Source organism: Monodelphis domestica, chromosome 2 (assembly GCF_027887165.1).
Source record: "Monodelphis domestica isolate mMonDom1 chromosome 2, mMonDom1.pri, whole genome shotgun sequence".
NCBI lineage: Eukaryota > Metazoa > Chordata > Mammalia > Didelphimorphia > Didelphidae > Monodelphis > Monodelphis domestica.
In genome coordinates, this window is record NC_077228.1 from 159,359,854 (window position 1) to 159,383,801 (window position 23,948).

The 23,948-nt window shown below is 34.7% G+C and overlaps 1 protein-coding gene across 1 annotated transcript in view; it reads left to right on the forward strand.

Annotated features, from left to right (window-relative positions):
- The window catches only part of EGLN1 (egl-9 family hypoxia inducible factor 1), a 73,304-nt gene that overhangs the window by 45,742 nt on the left and 3,614 nt on the right, over positions 1 to 23,948 (forward strand). Inside the window, exons 2-4 of the mRNA XM_007481615.3 lie at positions 10,716 to 10,835; positions 15,325 to 15,461; positions 23,003 to 23,070. Coding sequence (XP_007481677.1) covers positions 10,716 to 10,835; positions 15,325 to 15,461; positions 23,003 to 23,070 — 325 coding nt within the window. The remainder of the gene's footprint in view (positions 1 to 10,715; positions 10,836 to 15,324; positions 15,462 to 23,002; positions 23,071 to 23,948) is intronic.

Genomic DNA, 23,948 nt, shown 5'->3' on the forward strand with positions numbered 1-23,948 from the left:
TTTTCCTTTGTCAGTTTTTTAATCTCCTTTATCAGTTGTCCCATTTCTTATTGCATTACTTTCCTTTTTTCTTGTATTTCCTTAATTTCTCTTCCCCACTTTTCCTCCACCTTTCTTAATTGGTTTTTGAATTTTTCCAGAATCTGTATCCAATCCAGATTTTTTTTACTTTGTGTGTGTTTCCTTTGCTTTCACTGTCCTCTTCTGTGACTACCCCTTGCTTTTTGTCTCCATAAAAATTATTTTAGAGTCAGATGATTTTTTTGTTGTTGTTCTTGTTTGCTCATTTTTCCTATCTAATTATAGGTAGGCTCTGTTTTCTGGGAAGTTGAGGTACCCTCTTAAGCTTCAGTCCTTCCTTGATGCTATTTTTGGCTTTATTTTCTGGGTTGTTACTAGTTTACCTGATGATCTGAGGGCTGAGAGTCACCTCCCCTTGCTGATTCAGTTGATCCTTGAGATAGAAATGGAGGCACAAAAATTCACTGAAGAAAACCAATTCTTTCAAAAGTAGAACTGGTCCAATGCACAGAAGCTCATTGAACAAAATAATTCCTTTAAAATTAGAATTGAGGAAATGGAAGCTAATGACTCCATGAGATATCAGGAAACCATCAAACTAAATCAAAAGAATGAAAATGGAAGAAAAAGTGAAACTTCTTAATGGAAAACAGTTGACCTGGAAAATAGATTGAGAGATAAATTGAGATTTATTCAATTATAAATTTAATGATAAAAGATAATCTAGAAATCATATTTCAAGAAATTATTAAAGAGGATTGCCCTGATATACTAGAATTAGAGGATAAAATTGAAGAAAGAATCCACCAATCACCTTCTGAAAGAGATACCCCTCTACCCCCTATGAAAAATGCCAGGAATGTTATAGCCAAATTCTAGAGCTCTCAGGTTAAGGAGAAAATACTATAAGCAACCATAAAGAATACCATGGAGCCAGTCAGGATAACACAAGATTTAGTCATTTCTATTTTACATTATATGAAGGCCTGGAATATGGTATTTTGGAAGGCAAAAAAAGATAGGATTATAACCAAAAATTACATACCTATTAAAAATGAATATAATTCTTTAGTAAGAAAAGTAGATATTCATTGAAATTGAGAAATTTTAAGTGCTCTTAATGAAAAGACCTGAACTGTGTAAAAAATTTGACTTTCAGGGGTAGGTGGTTCAGTGGATTGGAAGCCAGGTCTAGAGATGGGAGGTCCTACGTTCAAATTTGGCCTCAGATATTTCCTAGCTGTGTGACCCTGGGCAAGTCACTTCACCCCCATTACCTAGCTCTTACCACTCTTCTGCCTTGGAACCAATACAATTTATTCTAAGATGGAAGGTAAAGATGAAAAAAAAATTACATTCAAATAGAAGTTTCAAGAGAAGCATGAGAAGATCAGCAGAAAAGAGAAATCATAAGGGATTCTGTAAGATTGAACTGTTTATATTCTTACATGGGAAGATAATACTTGTAATTCTTAGGAATTTTATCAATATTAGGGTAATTAGAAGGAATATGTTGGCATGAATTAACTACAAGAGGATGTTATAAAGAAAATTAAGAGAGGGGAAAGAGAATTGTATTGGGAGAAGAGGGAAGGGAAACATCAAATGGAGTGAATTATCTCAAATAAAAGGTGCAAAAGAGCTATTATAATGGAGGAAAAATGGGAAGGGATTATGGGCAATGTTTGAACCTTACTGTCATCAGATTTGGATCAAAGAGGGAATAACATATACACTCAGATATAGATAGAAATCTATCTTACCCTAAAGGGAATTTGAAAGAGACAGTGATAAGAGAAGGGGAAGAGAGGTTGATAAAAGGCAAGATGAGTTTAGGAAGGTGCAGAAAAAGCTTTTGACAAAATACAACATCCAGTCCTATTAAAAGCACTAGAGAACATAGGAATAAATGGAGTTTTCCTTAAAATTATAAGTGATATCTTTCTAAAAACCATCAGAAGCAAACCATTTATTAAGAGGAACAGAGTGAAGGGAGAGGGAAATGTAGCCTACCTGCAGCTACAGGATATTCTTGCTTGGGTTTGAGCACTTGAAAGGGAAACCAGGAACTGGGGGAATATGGGTGGAAGGGTTAAAGATTAAGGTAGGAAGGACATAAAGAGAGAAAATAGACACAGAGACACGGGAGTCATTAACATCACATTCAGCTTGTCAGCTCTTCCTTCTCCAATCATGAGAGAAAGAGTGTCTGACCCTGAATGAGGGAAGCTGATCTTTTTATTAAGGATAGTTACACAAATGGAGTGTGGCTGCGTGTCCATCACCCATTTAGTACATCAGAAGTTTTAACAGGTTAATGACAAAGCCAAAAGGATGGATAATAACATAATAGGTCACTAGGTATCTGGGCCAGGACTCTTCTTTCCAGAAAACTGGCACCAGTCTTTATCTTAGGAATGCATGTATGAATCTTTGACATTCCAAAGGACCCTAAAACTTGTCTGTGAGCTTACACACAAGAGATACCAGCAGAGGTTTGGCTTTTAAGATCAACACAATTTAACCCCATCCATTTTAAGGACTCCGCAATCAATCATGTGAAATATTAGAAATGTATCCATAAGTCTGCTCCATGAGCACTTTGTTCATTTGAGTCAGCTTTTGAATATATCTTTAATACCTTTGTATTAAAGTAATTTTAAAGTAAATTTTAAATTTTAAAGTAAAGTATTAAAGTAATACCTTTATATGATTCGTTATAACTGAGACCTATAGGAAAGAATAATATATAGGGTAAGTGTGAGATGGGGGAAATACATAGTTAATTATCATAACATTATATGTGAATGGGATGAATTCACCCATTAAAATGGAAGTGGATAGCAGAATGGATCAAAAACCAGAATCCTATAATATGCTGTCTATAAGAAATACATTTGATACAGGATGACCCACAGAGTATAGGTAAAGGGCTGGAGCAGAATCTATTATGCTTCAGATGAAGTAAAAAAACAAAACAAAACCAGAAATAGCAATCATGATCTCAGACAAAGCTCAAACAAAAATAGATCTAATTAAAATAGATATGGAAGGAAATTATAACTTGCTAAGAGTTACCATAGACAATGAAATAATATCAATCCTAAACATATATGAACCAAGTGGAATAGCATCCATATTTTTAAAGAAGTTAAATGACTTACAGGAAGAAAGAGACAGTAAAACTATACTTAATAGTTAGGGACCTCAACTTTCCCCTCTCAGAATTAGAGCTAACCTAACTAATTAAAGCTAGCCAAAAAATAAATATGAAAGAAGTTAAGGAGATGAATATAGTCTTAGAAAAATAAGATATGGTAGACCTTTAGTGAAAACTGAATAATAATAGAAAATAATATACTTTTTTTTTATCAGTGCATGGCCCATACACAAGAATTAATCACATTAGGTCACAAAAACCTCATAAATAAATCAGAGAAGCAAAAATATTAAGTGCATCTTTTTCAGATCCTGTTGTAATTAAAATTACATTCAATGAAAGGCCATAGAAAGATAGATTAAAAATTAATTGGAAACTAAATAATTTAATTCTAAAGAATAAGTGGGCCAAAGAACAAATCATAGAAATAATTAGTAGGTTCATTGAAGAGCATAACAACGAGACCACATAACAAAATTTAGGGGATACAGCCAAAGCAGTACTCAGGGAAAATTTACATCTCCCGATGCTTACATTAATAAATTAGAGAAAGAACAGAGCAATGGTCTAACTAAAAAAGTTAAAAAGAAACATATTAAAAACCCCAATTTAAACACCAAATCATAAATTTTGAAAATCAAAGATGAGATCAATAAGATTGAAAGCAAGAACACCATTGAACTAATGAGTAAAGCTAAAAAATGGCTTTATGAAAAAACCAGCAAAATAGATAATCCATTGGTTAATATGATCATGAAAAGAAAATGAAATTACTAGTATCAAAAATGAGTTGTTAAAGCAATTATTGGAAGTTATTTTGCCCAATTATGTGCCAATAAATTTGATGATCTAAGTGAAATGGATGATTATTTACAAAAGTGTAAACTGCCCAGATTAATAGAAGAGAAAATAGAATACTTAATTCCATCTTAGAAAAAGATATTGAACAAGCTATCAGTGAACTCCCTAAGAAAAATCGGCAGTGTTGGATTCATAAGTGAATTCTACCAAACATTTAAAGAACAATTAATCCTAATACTTTATAAATTATTTGGAAAAATAGGCAAAGATGTCTTACCAAATTCCTTTTATGACAAAAATATAGTACTGATACATAAATCATAAAGAGCAAAAACAGAGAAAGAAAACTATAGACCAATCTCACTAATAAATATTTATTCAAAATTTTTAAATACTAGCAAGTAGATTACAGCATTATATCACAAGAATCATTCAGTATGACCAGGTGGATTTTACAACAAGAATGCAGAATTAGGAAAACTAAAGTATAATTGGCCATATTATTAATAAAACTAATAGAAACCATATGATTTTCTCTATAGATAAAGAAGACACTTTTGACAAAATACAACACTTATTCCAATTAAAAACACTTGAGAGCATAGGAATAAATGGAGCTTTCTTTAAAATTATAGTCTCTATCTAAAACCACTGGCAAGCATTATCTGTAATAAGGATAAGTTAGAAGCCTTCCCATTAAGATCAGGAATGAAGTAAGAATGCCCATTACCACCACTGTTATTCAATATTGTACTAGAAATGCTAGCTATAGCAATAAGAGAAGAAAAGGAAATTGAAGGAATTAGAATAGGCAATGAGGAAATAAAATTATCACTTTGCAAATAATTTTATATACTTAGAGAATCCTGGAGAATCAACTAACATTTTTTTAAGCAGTTGCAGAATATAAAATAAGTTATCACCTAAGTCATCAACATTTCTAAATGTTACCAACAAAGCCCAACAGCAAGAAATAGGAAAAGAAATTCCATTTAAATTAATAGTGAATAATATAAAATACTTGAGAATCTACCTGCCTAAACAAACTCACAAATTTTCCTTTGTGTTACAGTATTTATTCATGGATGTCTAGACTAATTTAAATGATCTGAAAGCCATTTTCCCTTTTCTTGTTAATATCTTCCCTGTTGGTTTATCTGTTTGTACTTGAAGCTTTTAATTGAGTGTTCTTCCTCTTAAAATCTTTGGTAGTTTCAGTTTCTTTTTATTTATATTCCTCCATTGCTTACCTCCTCTCACCTTCTCCTTTGATGTGGATTCTTTGGGAGCTGACCTAAAAGCTATTTAAGCTTCTTCCCCTGTTGGGGAATTCATTTTTCACTAGCCTCCCTATCTGTTCCTAATGATTTATTGAGATGTCAATCCTCTTTTTGGGAGGTCTGGTAGAGACCCACACACAAGCTGGAACTTGCCTAACACAGAACAAGCTTTTATTTAACTATACCTCTATCTCCTGGTGAGGAAGGGAAGTTAAAATTCTGTTGCTCATTACCTCAGAATGGGGAGGGAGAAGAAGAGGAAAAGATCTTGAGATTGGCCTGGAGAGATGTGCATCAGCAGCAAAAGGATTAACTAAGAAAGGAGTTCTCAAAGCCTATGGTCTGGTTATGCAGCCCTGAGTAAATTTAGGAATTAGCCTTTTCAGTTGTTAGTTTAACTGATTGTTACCTTGATAGGTTTATTGGTGTCTAAGACAATAGGTACAGCTGTGATTTGCTTTACCTTTTGTGCTTAATTCTTATTTTGGATAGGTTTCACAGGCCATTTGAATCATCAAAGCACCCATGGTGCTATTTTGTGAATCACATCACCTGAAAGTCTTTTTTGCTCCCCCCCCTCCCCCAACCCCCAGGACTTTCCAACAAGAATATTTTATTTTATTTATTTTTTTTGCCTTCCCATTTAAAACATTTTGTAAAGTCATATCATTTCATTTTTCTTTGCTAACATTTCACTTATTTGGAGGTAATACTTCTGGTAAATTCACATACTTAGAATAACACTGACCCCAGAAGTTTAAGATCTATCTATCTATCTATCTATCTATCTATCTATCTATCTATCTATCTATCTATCTATCTATATCTGTCTGTCTGTCTGTCTATCTGTCTATCTTCTGAGCATTGGATTATAATGAAATACACAAAGATCATATATTTTGTGATGCAACTGTTTCATTTCCTAACTAGAAGGAAGGTAATGTTCTTATATACTAGCAATAACTATAAAAGCTATGCCTTGCTAGATCAGAAAGTAACTTATATGGAGAAAATGGTAGGCAAAGGAAGGAAGACAATAAGCATTTTTTAAGTGCCTGATACTGTGCTAATACAATTATTACCTCATTTTATCATTTACTTCTCACTCAAGTGAATGACCACCACCTGGCCTAGTTATTTAAAAAAGTGGAATAATATAGTAAATTCAAGTGAAAAATAATGAACAGTTTGCTTCTGGCAAGTGATTTTTCTATGGACAAAGGGTACAGGAATTCATGTCACATCCCTGAGACCCCCTCCATTGTTTTGAAGATTTTACCCAGAGATAAAATCAGAACTCTAGGTTTTGTTGTGAACGTAATTCTGGTATGCAGGCTTCAGATTTCAACAGTTTGAAGGGAGTTATCTAAACAATATGGCATGTATAATTTTCAGGGTGGAGTGGAGAGGATTATTTCTAAAAATAAATGTTTTTCTAAATTGAGTAACATTAAAATCAAGCTTATTACTATGGAAATAAAGGAGATATGATTAAAATGGAGAGTTTCTAAGGTAGAATGATTATTTCTGTAGTATGTGATTTTTGATAACCTGTAAGGTCCTGCATTTTTTAAATTTAGATACAGACTTTTACAGAGCTTCTTGGGTTAGTTGTCTAAAATGTTGGAGTGCATGTGGTTTTGTAGATATGGAGGAATCTCTATCCAATCCCCAATCATAAATACAAAAGATAAGCTTTTTCAGTGGACATATTATTGCATGCTTACATGGGTGAGGAGGAGAATCAGGAAGTATTTAATAGTGTATCTTATTTTCTTCATTAAAATGATAATTTTTAGTCTACTTAAAAAAAAAGCCCTCAGCAGATGCTTTTCAAAGCCAGAAATAAATCACTTCAGAGTAAAAATGTCTTCCCTTTATTCTCATAGTAAAAAAAAAGAAAATTATGCGATTTTTCTACCTGTTAAAAAATTTTTTTTAACCCTTACCTTCCATTCTGGAATCAATATGGTATATTAATTCTAAAGCAGAAGAGCATTAAGGACTAGGCAATCAGAGTTAAGTGACTTGTCCAGGGTCACACAGCTAGGAAGTTTTTTAGTCCAGATTTGAATCCTAGGGCTGGTTCTTAATCTAGTGAGCCACCTAGATAACCCCCAGAAAAATCTCTTAGCATTTTAGTATCAAAAAGGAAGAAAATGGCATTTAATTTCTTTTCCTTACATCTAAATGTGTTGTATTCTTAGTCATTTAAATATTTAAAATTATGGTTCTTTGAAATAGTATAGGAAATATATTCAAGGATCATACACTGTGGTAGTTTCTTTTATTTAAAGACAGATAAATACTTTGCATAAAGATGATCTGGTCATTTCCCTCTTCTAAGATAACTAAGACCTATAATTTAACCTTTTCCATCACTACCACCACCCTTCCTTCCCTTATTCCTAAATATCTCCAGAAATGGAGATATTGCAACCATTCTTGGTATTTCATTATTGTTTAAGTTGGATATTCTTTGTTATGGCTGATTTAAATCTCGTATGACAAGATAAGGCTTGTAAATAAATAAATAACATTCTATTTATTTCATATCTATACATATGGTCATATGAATACTCCCTGGGAAGAACAACTTCAAATTTGTCTTTGTATCCCTAGTGCCTAGGTCAGAGCCTGGCATGTAGTAGGTGCTTTATAAATGCTTGAGAATTGATTAATATGAAATTGGTTTGAAAGGTAGTTTTGAACCTAAATTGTGCAATAACTTAAATGCCAGGCTGAGTTTATATTTTATCCTAGAGGCAAATTGGTAGCCACTAGAAGATTTGGGGCAAGCGGGCTGATAACAGGCATATTGTATACATTTAAAAGACATTATTTTGAGGAGTCTATAGGCTTTAACCCAGATTTGCTGAATAGGGGGTCCATTTTACGAAAAGGATTCAGAACTTTTGCTCTACAGTTAAGGGACCACTTAAAAGAAAGTTGTAAAAAGTCCAGGGAAATGGTGAGGGAGTGTAGTGGTGGTCTGAGTAGGGAGAAGAGTGTGGATATAAAATAGGTTTGGTAGAGATGTGGTATCAGCTGAACTTTTCAACTGTTGACTTGAGGAGTGGGAATTAGAGAAGTGAATCAAAGATAAAACCAAGATTTCAAATGTATGTAAATGGAAGAATGACGGTAACTTCAACCATCTTTGAAAAAAGAATAATGATTCATACCTTTACAATAGATGTATAGTTTGTTTTATTGGATTTGATCTACACAGTATAGAGTAGTAGAGAGCCAACCTTGCAGCCAATAATACCTGCTATCAAATTCTGCATTTGATGATTCATTGTGTGACTTTGGTTAAGTTACTTAGGAAACTCTAAAACTATGGTAAAGGAAGTTCTTCACCAGAATTCCCCTACATTAATTAAATCTATTCTAGTAATTAAATTCTATTCCCTGTCTAATTTTTTAAAACTCAATAACTCCTCTAGCTCAGCATCTCAAAACAGACTCATCATTCCCCATCACTTTTGCTTTTACAGTCCCACATCTTTCCCTTCCTTTCCATTTTCACTGACATTTACTACTTTAGTTCAGTTCTTCATTACTGCTTGTCAAGATTATTGTTCCCTTCGCCTTTAATCTCTGTATGCTTTTAATCTATCTTGTATATTGCTGTCAAATTTAGTTTCCCAAAACATCTATTCCCCGTCTAAACAGACCAAAAAAAACAAATAAGCCTTTTTTGGCTTTCCATTGTCAATAGTCTTAATGTTTTGACTGCTTACTTTGATATCTTAAGGCCTTTTATTATCTAACCTACCTTTATAGGCATATGTCTTACTCCTTTTTATATACCTTATGTTATAGCCAAACTAGACTATTTGCTATTCTCTAAATATACCACATGCTTACTTGTACCTCTCTTTTCTTGATATTCTTTCTTGTCTCTGCCCAAATGCCATCCTTACCCATAAAATTTTTCATTGCCCAGTTCCTTCTAGCTTCAAGGAAGCAATCTCTTTTCCCCTCTGACATTCTCTGGCACTTTGTAGTACTCTTATGGTACCTGTCATACTGTATAAACAGGAAAGATAGAAATAGAGGAAACCAGGTCATGGAGGAGATCAGAGGAATAGAATAATATTAAGTGGGAAGAAGACAAATAGCATGACTCATGTACTTCTTACCTTGCTTACTAGATTTGTGACCTATTTAAGGAAAAGCATTATGTCTTAATTCATTTCTACATGCTCCTTAGCATTTATACATAATACTTATGTTAGAATGATTGAATGAATGTATTTCATGCCTATTTCCATATATCAGTTGAAATATTTAGATCCCTATACAGTTGTATAATGGCATTTCCCTAAATTGTGTTTTGCATAATGTTCATTAAATGCTAATTATAGTAACATTTCCCTTAAATATAAAATTATGGCTATGCCAAATATATTACAAGTGACAATTTGGAGTATGAAGATGTCTTTAATTTCTTCTGTTTTGTCCCTCATCCCTCAGTGCCTCTTGTTTCTCCTTCCTGAGACTAGCATATTTCCAAACTGCAGAATGTTCTGTGAGCAAATTAGTTTTGAAATATAGCTTTTATGACATTGCATCATATTACTCTATCATACATTGCCAGGTTAGTATTCTATTGTTGGGCATTTGGCTTCTTGCCAGGTTTTTACTATTATAAGTTGCACTTTATAAACATGTTTTACAAATTATATTTTTCCCCTTTCTGATTATTTTCTTAAGTTATAACCCACCAAATGAAATTACTGAGTCAGAAGGTAGAAGTGGTTTTATACCTATATAGCAATATGGATTGTTCTCAAGAAACAGTAATCAGAAGTGCCTCCAGCAGTAATAGGTATACCTTGAAATTATTTTAATTTTCATTTTATTGTAAACTGAGGCTATGCATTTTTCGTGTGATGTAGTGCCTGCATTTTCTTGTATTCATTCCCTTGCCTTGCCCATTTATCAAGTGCAATATGGATATTGATTTTATTTGTGTCAATTCTTTATATATTTTGTATAATAAGTTTTTACCAATTACATTTAATATTTTTATTTCCTATTCTATTATTGTGTTCCTTGTTATTTTATTTCATAGTATTGTATAATTTTAAAAAATATATTTAAACATAAATGAGCCTTCTTCAAATATCATTTGAGTTTAATGAATTAGTCTAACAATATGAAAGCAACTACTCTGCCCTCTTACAAAACATTCCTTGTTTCATTTAGTCACAATCCAGAATCTGAATGGAGTATTGCTCTAGTCCATTGTGCCATTTCTGGTTTTCAAAATATTAGAATAAAATCACTTCCTATTATAGAGTTTTATGTATGAAATTTAGTAGTGATTATAGAAAGAAATTTCAAAATAGTCCAGAATTTGAGAAACTCCCATTTTGAAGGTTAATTCATCTCTCTCCCTTTAGTCATACATTGATTTTTAAAATTGTCTTTTTTCTCCATAGGCTATGGTTGCTTGTTACCCAGGCAATGGAACAGGTTATGTACGGCATGTTGATAATCCAAATGGAGATGGAAGATGCGTCACGTGTATATATTACCTTAATAAAGACTGGGATGCCAAGGTATGCAACTTGATATTGAACAGAAGATTTTTTCCCCCTCAGGGTCATATGTATTAGTCTAGATTCTAATCAAGATTTGCAGGCTATAATCTTAACATACCAGATAATATGTAGAGCATGTATGACTTTATAAAAAATTTTAAGCTTATTTTTATAATAGAAATTGGCATATTCCACACAATGGCTTCCCTTATTCCCAGTAGATATTTAAAAAAACAACAACAGCCAACACCTCCTCAATGGCTAGCATTTATCCAAATTAAATAACTCTCCAAAAGTTACCTTTGTTATGGTTATAACTTCCTTTAATTTTTTCTAAAAATAAGTTATGAGAACCATTTTTACAAACTCTTGTGAGACTTTTCAAAAGAAAAAATATTTTAAAATACATATGATTATTATGGAGATAAAAATTTTTTAAGAATTAGTTGTCATATCTGTCTCTATTTGCAGACTTGCTCTTTTTTGGAGGCAGATTGCCTGCTCATAATTAACATGATCCATAATTTGGCAGTGTATAGTAGATCACATAAAGATAGAAGTAACATGTATATTTCCCTTCTCTTAGTAAATAAAAACCCCCTATTCTTTAAGTATTAATCTTGCTTTTCACTTAAATTTAAATGATATTAAAAGAATTATCTTTGTGATCCTGTTAGAAGCTGGAAGAATTGGTTATTCTTATCAGAATAATAAGGCAATAAGAAGGCTAATAAGAAGGCAAGTTGTTCATTTGATTTAAAAACAAAAAACACTGTTCATAAAGGTTTGTTGTGCATATTTTAAATATTTTTAATTTTTAATTATTTTTATTTTTTGTTGACTATTTCCAATTACATGTAAAAAAGTTTCTAAAGAACCATTTAAAAAAAAATTTAAGTTTGAAATTCTCTCCCTTCTGCCCCTCCCTCTTCCTTGAGAGGACAAGCAACTTTATATTGATTGTACATGTGAAATCATGCAAAACATTTCCAAATTAGCTATGTTGCAAAAGAAAACACAAATGAAATAAAACAATAAAAATAAAGTTTGAGAAAAAAAAGGATGCCTCAGTCTGCCTTCAGAGTTAATTAGTTCTTTCTAAAGGTGGCTAACATTTCTCATCCTAAGTCTTTTGGAATTGTCTTGGATGGTTGTATTGATCACAGTATGTCTTTCACAGTTGATCATCCTTAAAATATTGCCATTACTATGTGCAAAGTTTTGGTATTGCTTACTTCACTTTATCCAAGTTCATGGTTTTTCTGTAACCATCTCCATCATTTCTTATTACCCAGTAGTATTCCATCACAAACTTATGATACAACTTGTTCAGCCATTCTCCAAATGATGGGCATCCCTTTAATTTCCAATTTTTGTCACCATAAAAAATATGCTCCTATAAATATTTTTGTACAAATAGGTCCTTTTCCTTTTTTAAAAATTCTCTTTGGGATATAGAACTAGTAGTGGCATTGCTGGGACAGAAGGTATGCACAGTTTTATAACCTTTTGGACAAAAGGACATAGCTTGAAATTGTCCTCCAGAGTGGTTACTTTGGTCCACAACTGCACTAACAGTACATTGGTGTCCTAAATTTTTCATATCCTCTCCAGGATGTATCATTTTTCTTTTCTGTCTTGTTAGCTAATGTGATAGGTGTGAGATGGTATCTCAGAGTTGTCTTAATTTTCACATTTCTAATCAATAGTGATTCAGATAATTTTGTCATGCTACTATGGATAGATTTGATTTCTTCTTCTGAAAACTACCTGTTCATATCCTTTGAACATTTATCAACTGGGGAATGGCCCTTATTTTGATAAATTTGGCTCATTTCTATATGTATTTGAGAAATGAGGCCTTTATCAGAGAAACTTGTAAAATTTCCCCCTCACTTTCTCTTCTAATTTTGAATTTATTTTGTTTGTACAAAAGCTTTTAAATTTCATGTAATCAAAATGATCTGTTTTAATTTCTATGATCCTCTCTGTCAGATGTTTGGTCATAAAACCTCTTATCCATAGATCAAACAAGTACATTTTTCCATGCTCCTCTAATTTACTTGTGATATCAGCCTTTATATCTTAATCATTTATCTCTTGTGACCTTGTCTCAGTGTACAGTATGAGATGTTGGTCTATGGCTTGTTTTCTGCCAAACTGCTTTCCAGTTTTCCCGGCAATTTTTGCCAATTAGATTAAAAGAAAATTTGCCTTGCCAATGTAGGAGGGAAGAAAAGAAACAAGCTTTTATTCAGCATCTGCTTTGTGCCAGGCAGTGTGCTAAGTGTTTTACAACAACTTTGTCAGGTAGGTGCTATTATTATCCCCATTTTATAGTTGAGGAAACTGAGATAGACACAGGTAAATTTGGACCTATTTCAGAAGAGAGGGAGAACCAATTAGGAGATTATTAAAATAGTCTAGCTGAGAAATGATGAGAAACCTAAACAGGGTGGTGGCCATATAAGTGGAGAGAGGGGATGGGTTAGAGAGATGTAGAAGTACAACCTATAGAATGGATGTATAGAAGGCTTAGAGATGATACTCAGACCCAAAGGAATGAATGAAGTTATCATAGGAAAGAGTGTAGAGAAAGGAGAGGAGGGAATAACCCAGGACACAATCTTAGGAAATACTCGTGCCTAATGGGCAGATACTAGGTGACTCCAGCAAAGGAGTCTGACAAAAAGCTATCAGATAGGTAAGAGAATCAAGAAAAGACCATATTATGCAATCCAAAGAAGGAGAGTGTATGGAGAAAGTTGAAGATCAAAAAGGTGGGAGAGAAGTGACTGACAGCTTCAAAAAATATAAAGAGATTTAAGAGACTGAAACCTGAGGGTAGATCATTGGATTCAACAGGTAAAAGATTGGCACATATGTAGAGAGTGAGCAGCTAGCTGGTGCAGTGGATAGAGTTCAGGGCCCGGAGTTAGGAAGATCTGCATTCATATCTAGCCTCTTGACATTTGCTTAGCTGTGTGACCCTGGACAAGTCTCTTATCTTTATTAGACTCAGTTTCCTCATCTGTAAAATGAGCTGGAGAAGGAAATGGCAAATGCAACCAGTATCTTTGCCAAGTAAACCCCAGATGAGGCCATGAAGAGTCAGATGAGGCTGGCAGCAACAACAGGGAGAGAATAGTTTCTGTGGAACAAGGGATTAGAAATGATGGTTACAGAGAACTGAAAAGTGAGCAGGTGGTGAGATAGTGGACCCAGATAAAACTTAAGAAATTGGGAGAGGCAGGAACAGTAGCTTGAAGGAGTGGCAAGATAAAATGATTGGCTTTTTGTTTGTTTAAGGGTCAAGGAAATCTGGGTATGTTTGTAACCAGTGGGGAAGGAGCCTGTATATAGGAAGAGATTGAAAAGGATGGAAAAGAATGAAATGTTCGGTGGTACAAGCTCATGGAGGAGATGATTTTAAGAAAGACCACACCTTCCATAGACCATAGCACAGAATACTGATGTAGACGGAGAGGCCTTTTGAGAGTGCAGACCAAAGGAAATGGAGATCACAATGGAGAACCAGTTGACAAGCCTGTGTGGTTTTCTCCACTAGTATTAAGCAGTAAGGAAGCAGAATGTAGAAGGCAGAGTAGGAGTAGCCTAAGGTTCAAAAAGGCAAAGAGATTCAATGGTATTGAGCCAAAGGGGAGTTGGATTAGCACCTGACACAATAGAATAATAGTATCTTGAACTGGAAGGGGCCTCACAGACCATCTAGTCCGTTCCAGTTATGCAGTTGGAGAAACTGAGATCCAGAGAAATTAAAGGACTTGGCACACAGATAGTAAACTTCAGAGTGGCATTTGAAAGCAGGTGCTTTGATTTGCCCTAATCATGCCTTGTGTGTCCGTGTTTGTTTGCATGTTATCTCCCGCACTGGACTGTGAGCTTTTTGATGGCAGGGACTGTTTTGGCCTTTCTGGGTAACCCCAAGCTTAGCACTGTGCTTACTGACCTGGCTCTAACCACAGAGCTTTGCTCCTGCTATGTAGTAGGGGCTTAATGAGTGACATGAAATGAACGAATGAACCACAAGAGCAAGACTGTGAAGGTAAGGAAGTGAGGACAGAGCAGATGGTGAACATGGAAGCACTGCAGGATTTAAGTGAAGTGAGGAAAAGGAAGAGATGAGAGAAGACACGATGATGTGAGACACCTTCAGAAGCATCATGGAAATGGCACAAATACAAATGATCTGCAAATAGTAATGACTTAAATGCCTGCAGAATTGAAAATAAGCCTTGTGGAAGATAGAGTAATTTTCCAGAAAGTAAATTTCCAGAAAGACTTCTTTCTCTATGCAGTTTCGGAGCTCAGCAGATAGCTGAAGTTCATTGAATCATTCCTATTGAAATAAAACTCTCACATCTTGTTTGGATCAATATCAACCAGTCCTATAGCCACATTGGGCTGCATTTGTGTTGTGCAGGCTGTAAGGTTTTTCAAATAATCATTAGTACTATTAATTATGTTGAATGATTTTTTTTTCTAGGTAAGTGGAGGTATTCTTCGAATTTTTCCAGAAGGCAAAGCCCAGTTTGCTGACATTGAACCCAAATTTGATAGACTGCTCTTTTTCTGGTCTGACCGACGCAACCCTCATGAAGTGCAACCAGCATTTGCTACAAGGTAATACTTTTTTAAGAAATACATGACACATGTTTTAAAAAGTTTCCTTTGGTGGAGATGGGGAGAAAAGAGCACTGTGGACCTTAAGCCCTTATATAGAAAGATGTTTAATTGTTAAAAGGGACCCAAGTCGCTCAAGTAATTTTTCTTTAGCATGCTCTGTTTTTGTTGTGGGCTCTCCTAAATAGTCGATTTCATGTGTAGCTTGCCGTTTTCATATACATTTTACACATCACATTTTGTTTTCTGTATCCTACCTTTTCACAAAATGTGTCTCTGCACATCTACTCATCAGTTCATATAAGAAAATAATATAATTAGGTAGAGAAGACATAAGGGTTGTAGGTTTCCCAGTCTCGAATCTCACTATCCCATACCACATGATTTCCTTGACTTTGTGGCAGATCCCCAAGTCTCTTTGTATTTCATCCACCAATTTCCTTTCTGCTTGAGTGGAGGAATGGAGTAAGGAAGACGAAACAGAGTTAAAATAGGAGAATAAAGAAGAAATGGTAGAAACTGGCAAATGGAAAATAAAGATGAGGCTTGGAATAAAAGGAGGGACAAACAAAGATTAGGATAGAGGGGAGCAATGGCAGATGTGAGGATAAGGAAGAGATCCTAAAAATAATGCCTTTAAGGCCCTTTTATTCTACAAGGGGAAATAATATACACATTTAAATACATGCAAGATATTTTAAAAATGCAAGTAATTTCAGGAAGAGGGACAGAGGAACTGGAAGCTAGAAGAATAAGGGTGACCTGCTATAGAAAGTGGTGCTTGAATGGAGTTGCAGAAGAATGTTCAGGGTTTAACTGGTGGCATAAGGATAGTATGTGTGCATCAAACATGTGGAGCTGCCTGTGTGCAGTCTTGCCAACTAGCATTTATTAAAAACTAGTTTTATTAAGCTCCTTTACAGAAAAGGAAGTGTGGACTATTAACTGCCTTTAGTCCCAACAGTATTTAGAATATTAGAGCTATAAGGGATCTTCAGGATCATCTAATCTAACTGTCTTAAAAGATGAGGAAACTGAGGCCTGAGAAGTAAAACAATTTGGCCATGTTCACAAAGACTGGTTAGGGACAGACCCAGCCCTGAAACTCATAAATGACTGAGTTTTGTGCTCTTTGCCTCACACCATGCTGCCTTTCTAATTGTTTTAACTATCTATGTCATATTTGATAGTTAAGATGCTGGCATCAAAAATTAATTTGTTAAAAGGTGGCATCGATGTTGGAAAATTATTTCTAAGGGAGTGATTGCACTAAGCAAAAAAAATTTGGTTTCCCCAACTTAGAATTAAAGTTAGCTTTAGAAAGTTATGATTCTTCTAATACCTCATACTTTTATTTTTGTGGCTTCTTAATGCAGCTTAGAAGATACACTAAGATCAAAGTACCAGCTATAATAAATCCCTTGGAAATAAGATACTGTTGTGCTGGTAGGACATCACAGGAATACCCTCAGTCCTTAGCACTTGCTACTTAGGAGGACCTAGAGATTCAGGGAGACCTTTTTGCTTTTGTCTGCCTACTTTCTTCCCAGGTATATAGCCTTTGTTCTGTACCAAACACTCAATCCCTTTAATGTTAAATTTTACAGTGACTGGAGGGCTAAGTATCATGTGTCATGGGGTCAGAGAAAGGCTTGGAAAACCCTGTGGTGTTGAGAAATATTGGTCTGTGGTATCTTCTTTGAAAAGATTCTGAATTAACACATTAAAAAGTAACTGAAACCATAAGGCAGTAGATGAGCATTAAATAAGTCATTCAGACTAATGTTCCAGGCATTTGTAAATAACATAGAACTGGAAGAAGCTATCCAGTCCAGCTCCAAGAGATGTCACTTCCAGCTGAGGTGATCAGAAAAACCTTCTCAAAAGAGGTTGTATTTAAGATGCAACTAAGGACAGAGAGAAGAGGATCATGGACAACTAGAAGAAACTAAAGGTTGCCAGTCCAATCTCCTGTTTTCACAGATGAGGAAATTGAGACTTGGAGAAGTTAAGTATCAAACTAATAAGTGTGGCACATAGGTATTAAGGACTAGAGCCTGATTTTGAACACAAGTTCTTTGATTCCTAATCCAGGACTCTTTCTACTATGCTAGTAGACCATTTTGGTGTTTGGTTGGTCAAGATTTTTTGTAAGTCAGTTAAAGGAAATAGAACACAAAGGGAGATGGATAGTTTTGAATAGCAGATCAGGGGATGGTATAGTGGAAAGAATCCTTGCTCTGGTGTCTTTTGACCTGGTTTCAATCCTTCCTCTGACATTTACCATAAACTTGTTCCTCAACCAATGCAGATCGGTTTCTGTTCTAAAAGTAGAGAGTTCTAGGACCTTAAGAGATTAAGAGACTTGCTCAGGATCACATAGTCAACATCTGTTAGAGCCAAGACTTAAATTCAGGTCCTTTCTTGACAATGAAGCTAGTTTTTTAAATCAATCTTGCCATGCTGTCTCTTCTATCATACTTCCCTATATACACATCAAAGCCCTCCCAGCAAACTATAATGCCTCGTTGCTGACCCCTTCACCCCACCAAAAAAAGATTGATGCCATTTGCTATTGTTCTATTTTCCTCTTTCATATCACTCATATGTCTTCCCCTACTATCTTCCTCTTCACCTTTATCTCATGTGAAGAGATTCTTCTTGCCAAGGCAGACCTCTAAACATGGGATCTTTGATCCCATCTTCTGTAGCAGGCTATCTTCATCATACCTACTTTCTAATCTCAAATCTCTGCCTATTGACTTTCCTACAAATTGGTTTCCTCCATTCTTAAAAAAAAAAAAAAAGCAAAACTGGGTGGCCCAGTGGATTGAGAGCCAGGCCTAAATATAGGAGGTCCTGGATTCAAATCCTGACCCAGACACTTCCTAGCTGTGTGACCCTGGGCAAGTCACTTGAATTTCATTGCCTAGCCCTTACCATTCTTCTGCCTTGGAACCAATACTCAGTATTCATTTTAAGATGGAAGGTAATAGTTAAAAAAACAAACAAACAAACAAGCCTCACTTGATCAGACCATCTCTGCTAGCTGTTACTCGGTATTTCTCCTCTTATTTCTAAATTTCCTGAGAAAATGGGCTACATTTGCTTTGACACTTTTGATCAGGGGTTCTGGGGGTGGAACCAAGATGGCGGAGTGAACTAGAGCTGTTCCACATCACCATGAGAATCCTCTCTGACCAAGACACTTTTGATCACTTTCTTCTCCTAGAATCACTCCTCTCTTAAGTTTTCATGACACTGTTATTTCTAGTTTCTCTTCCTATCTGACTACTCCCCTTTCTTTCATTCTCCTTTGTTGGATCTTTTTTTAAATATGCACTAACTGTGAATTGGTATCCCTCAGAATTTTCAACTGATGATGGAATATTATTGTGCTATAAGAAATAATGAGCAAGATAATTTCAGAAAAAGCTAGAAAGACCTACATGAACTAATGCAGAGTGAAATAAGCAGAACCAGGAGAACATTGTACACAGTAACAACAATATTCTATAATGATCAACTGTGGAAAAATTTAGCTCTTCTCCACAAAACAATGATCTAGAAAAATTCTGAAAGACTTATGACAAAGAATGCTATCCACCTCCAGAGAAAGAATTGTTGGAATTAGGATGTGGATCAAAATATACCATTTTTCATTTAATTAATTTCTGTTTTTATTTGGGGGTTTTGGTTTTCTAAGAGTATTCTTTTACAACAGTGGCGATTATAAGGAAGTATGTTTTACATGATGATTTATGTATTATTAACCCAGTACAAATTGCTTACCATCTCTGGGAGAGGGAAGAAAAGGAGGAAGGGAGACAATTGAATCTTATAATTTTGGAAAAGGTATGTTAAAGAATGATTACATTTTATAAGAATCAACATTTAAGAGGCTGGTTGCAGCTTAATAACTTTGTTAAATCAAAAGCAGTAAAAGAAAGAAGAGGGGAGAAATAGGAGAGGGGTAGAGATGTACTTAGTTTTCTGATTTGTGCCCACCATTTTGGGCCCCCTACCAGGCTGACAAACAGCAGTGCAGTCACCAACAAACATGGAAGTCTGGAGAGATCATGAGTTCTCTGCTTGCCTCAGTTTTTCCAACCTAATCTCCACCCACTAACACATGATATTTTAGGGGCCAATCATGATTTTATAATTTACCTGGGCCACCCAGGGGGGGCAGTCCAGAGAAGATCATCCTGCTCTCCTGGTCTAGCAATATTCTTGACTGCATTGTTCCATTTCTGGCTCTTAGCTTTCCTATTCCAGTGACTTGCCTATCTCAATTTATTCAAAGGTATCTGGCCTCCAGGTGACATCAAGAGAGTGACCCTGGAGAGAGAGAAATTTACTTTAGACAATTTAATTGGAAAAATAAAATATTTTTTAAAAATTTGATCCAGGCACTCTTTCCTTCTCCCTCAGTGCCCTCTTGATTGGTTCTTTCATTAGTTGCTTGGTGTTTGTTTATCAGATCTAATCATTCATGATCCCCAGATCTAAATGTTAAGTCTAAGACTTTCTCTAGAGCTCTAATTCCACACCACCAACTGACATTTAGACATCTCACTGTATATTCCACAGGCATCACACACTTAACATGTCCAAAATAGAATTTATTTTCCTTCCCTCCAAATCTTCCTTTCTTTCCATCCTTTCTCTTACTGTTAAGGGTACCACTGTTTTCTCACTCACCCAAGCTTGACACTTCATTGTCATATTGGATTCCTCACTCAAATCCCCCAAGTATCCACTCTGTTGGCAAGTCATTGTTTCTACTTTCACATCATCTCTTACACACATTGTAATTTTTCCACTTACATAGCCACCACTCTGTGCAAGACCCCACCACCACCTCATGCCTGAACTATGGCAGTGGCTTTTCTGCTTCAAATATCTCCCCATTCTGATCCTGCCTTTAGTCAGATACCAGAGTGATTTTTCCTAAAGTATGAGTCTGATCCGGTCAGCTTCTCCCACAGTAAACTCTAGTGACTCCCTATTTGCCCCAGAATCAAATGTGGCTTTTAAAGCCCTTCATAACCTGGCTTCTTCCTATCTTTCTAGTCTGATGCCTTTTATTCCCTCATACTTACTCTCTAATCCAGTTACACTGGCCTTCCTGCTCCTTCCTCACTTGCTGTCCCCCATGGCTAGAATGTTCTTTCTTCCTCATCTCTAGGAGAAGATAGTTCCTTCAGGCTTCTTTGAAAAAACTCAGTTCAAATATTTTCTGCAAGAAGCCTTTTCCTAGTCTATTCTCTCCTCCCTTCAATTTTATACTGTCTACATCTTGTTTGTACATAATTGTTTGCATTTAATAAAATGTTTGTTGAATTAAAAGTTTATTTATCATACTGTGTTTGGAAGAACATTAGGCTTGGTGTAAAGAACCCAAATCTAAAGTTTGCCTTTATTACTTACTATCTGTCACTTAGCATGTCACTTGGAGTAGGACTAAATGACTTTTAGGATCCTGTGGCCTCCCCATCCATTATGAAAGTGAGCCTGTAAAATAGAAGAATCAACAATAGAAATCACAGTGGTATAGTAGAAGGCAGGGCACTAAATTAGTAAGAACCCAAAGTCCTTAGGTCCTAGTCCTAGCCATTGAATTAACTTTGTGATATTAGACAAATTATTCATCCCCTGGGGTGTCGTTGCTGCATCAATTAAATGAAATTGCTGAATTAGATAATTTTTGATTCCCTGCCAGAACAGTAATTTTTATAGTATCCCAGATTTAGATTTTATAAAGTTTAAGGCTTTCACAGACTTCCTTACTTTTTTAGTATTGTCTCATGCTTTTCACTGTGGAGTCTGTATTTTATTCAAGCTAGATTACTTATAGTCCCTTACATGTGCCCGATATTTTTCTATCTTTGCCCCTTTGTAGACCTGGTTCTTTATGTCAAGACTTCCCTGCCCCATCTGTCACTTTTAAAATTCCTACCCATCCTATAGAGCAGAATGTTAAAGACACATGCACCTAAAACGGATTAAAATGTAATTGGAAAAAATTTTTTTAAATAGTTAATATGAATATATAATTTTTCTAAGTCAGTGTGTGCCTGTAAGGATCCTACATGCTGTTTAGTGGTCTACTTTTCTATTTGTTTGACAACACTGCTTTAGAACTCAGATGAAATATCAGCTCTTCATGAAACCCTCTCCCTTCTCATCACTTCTCCCCTGGGTCCTTCACACAGTATTTTATTATTTGAAATTTTCATATATTACTTATAATGCATTATTTTGCACTGTTATTTATATGTGTATATCTCTCTACTATAAAAGTTTCAGGAGGATGTAGACCGTATCTTATCTAAATTTCCTATCTTTCCCAGTAATCAGAACAATATTCTATATGTACTTTAAATTGGCTAATTCTATGGTATTTATTAGTGCTGGTTCTCTTGATTATTGTTGTTGTTTGCTCTTCTTGGCCAAGTATGGCTCAAAGCTACTAGGTAGTCTCCTTAATTTTAAGTAAGAAAATGGAATTCAATATTTATTAAATGCCTACTGTGTACAGGTATTGTGCTTTGAAACTGGGGATATAAAAACAAAACCTAAATAATCCCTACTCTTCAGTGCAAATTTTGTATTTATCTTTTCAGCTTATTATTTTTTATTTCTAAATTGTATACCTTCTTTTTCAATGCTTCCTAAATATAGTGACTTCTCATTTATTCTGTATTGTTGGAAAAAGAGGTGATTTACAAAAGTGTTCTTTTCAGATAAAGTTCACTCCTAAAAGTGGCAAGATATTACTTGAGTTATTTGTGTTGAAAATCTTTAGTTTTACATAATCTAAAATTTCTTTGATTACTTTAGACCATCACCCTTTGTCATACTGTGTTTTAGTATAGTAGTAACCTTAGCAATTGTCAGGGTATAGCAGCAACTTTCTCCATCTTAAATGTTCGCACTCAGTGTGCTTTTTGAGTTCTAGAATATGCCTTTTTTAAATGATGTTTTTGTCTTCTTTCTCATATAAGCCATTTAATAATAAGTGTCAGTTCTTATAATACTAACCTTCCCCATCTCTAATTTCAGTAACTTATTGCCTTTAATCAATCACTAATTGACTAGTTAACTAATTAATCAAGGAATATCTGACACATTTATTAGATAATCAATTTTATTAATGTTATACATCTAATTACCAAGGCTCTGAGGGAGTCTTCTATAAATGAAGTATTTTAAACATTAATGCATGGATTTAATGGAATCCATTTTGGTTCTTCAGAAGGCTTTTTTCCTTATATCCTAGTTCTCAGCTATATTCCTGAATGAATCAAGTTGCTATATAAGTGAGTGTTTACTACTAATAATTTAACTTTAGATATAATATTAAAATAGATATAGTAGAATTGTATTTTAAACATAACATTACTGAGGTGGCATACCTCTTCTGCCATTCTCTATCCTTAGCCTTCCATTTGTATGTTATTTCATAGTTTTCAGAGTTAATATCCATTATCACATTTGATTCTCACATTTTCCCTTCATTATAAATTTTCTTCTAGGTACGCAATTACAGTGTGGTATTTTGATGCAGATGAGAGGGCACGAGCGAAAGTAAAATATCTAACAGGTAATAATCACTTTGGGTTTGTCTTAAAAATTATAACCTATCATAGACTGAGTTGAAGCCAGAGAAAAATATTCCTTATTTTCCCGAAGTTTTAAATTCTCTTACTTAAAAAGTGGAATTCTCATGTCTGTACCAATGAGTGCGTTGGTCAGTGAAAATGGGCTAGATAATATGAAGATTTTTAGTGGCTCATTGTATAGAGCACTGGGCCTGGTATCAGGAACACCTGGGTTCAGATGTGGCCTCAGACCCTTGGCAAGTCACTTAACATCTGTTTGCTGTAATCCACTGCAGAAGGAAATGGCAAACCGCTCCAGTGTCATTGCCAAGAAAACTTCTTGGACATTATGGTCCACAGCGGGTCGTAAAAAGTTGGACATGACTAAACAACAACAGAATATTTAATTAAACACTAAACTATAGCTGCATTTTTTTGTGATCATCCTTTTTCATTGCAAAGTTCCCAAACTTGATTCTTACCTGTGTGACTGAAGGGAAGTCACTTAATCTCTCACGTCCCAGTTTTCTTTGAATAAGGGAATTGGACTGAATAATCTCTACAGTCTTTTACTGCTCAAAATGCTATAATGTAAAGATCTTCCTAGCTCCATATCTGGCTGCTTTTTATGATTTAAAGCCCTCCAAGAATAAATTTGAACTTATATTTTTGTTCAAATCAATCTACTTTAAGATGAACATCTCAGTATTCTTTACAGAAAATGAGGATGATCTTAACCTTCAAAGGAGATTGCGTTATTTATTGCTTTCAGCATTTCAATTTAACTTTTAGATCTTTTTATTAGATGTTCACAAAAATCAGTTATGAATAAAAACAATTATGTTTATATTATGAAGATACATTCTTTCAGCCCAGACCT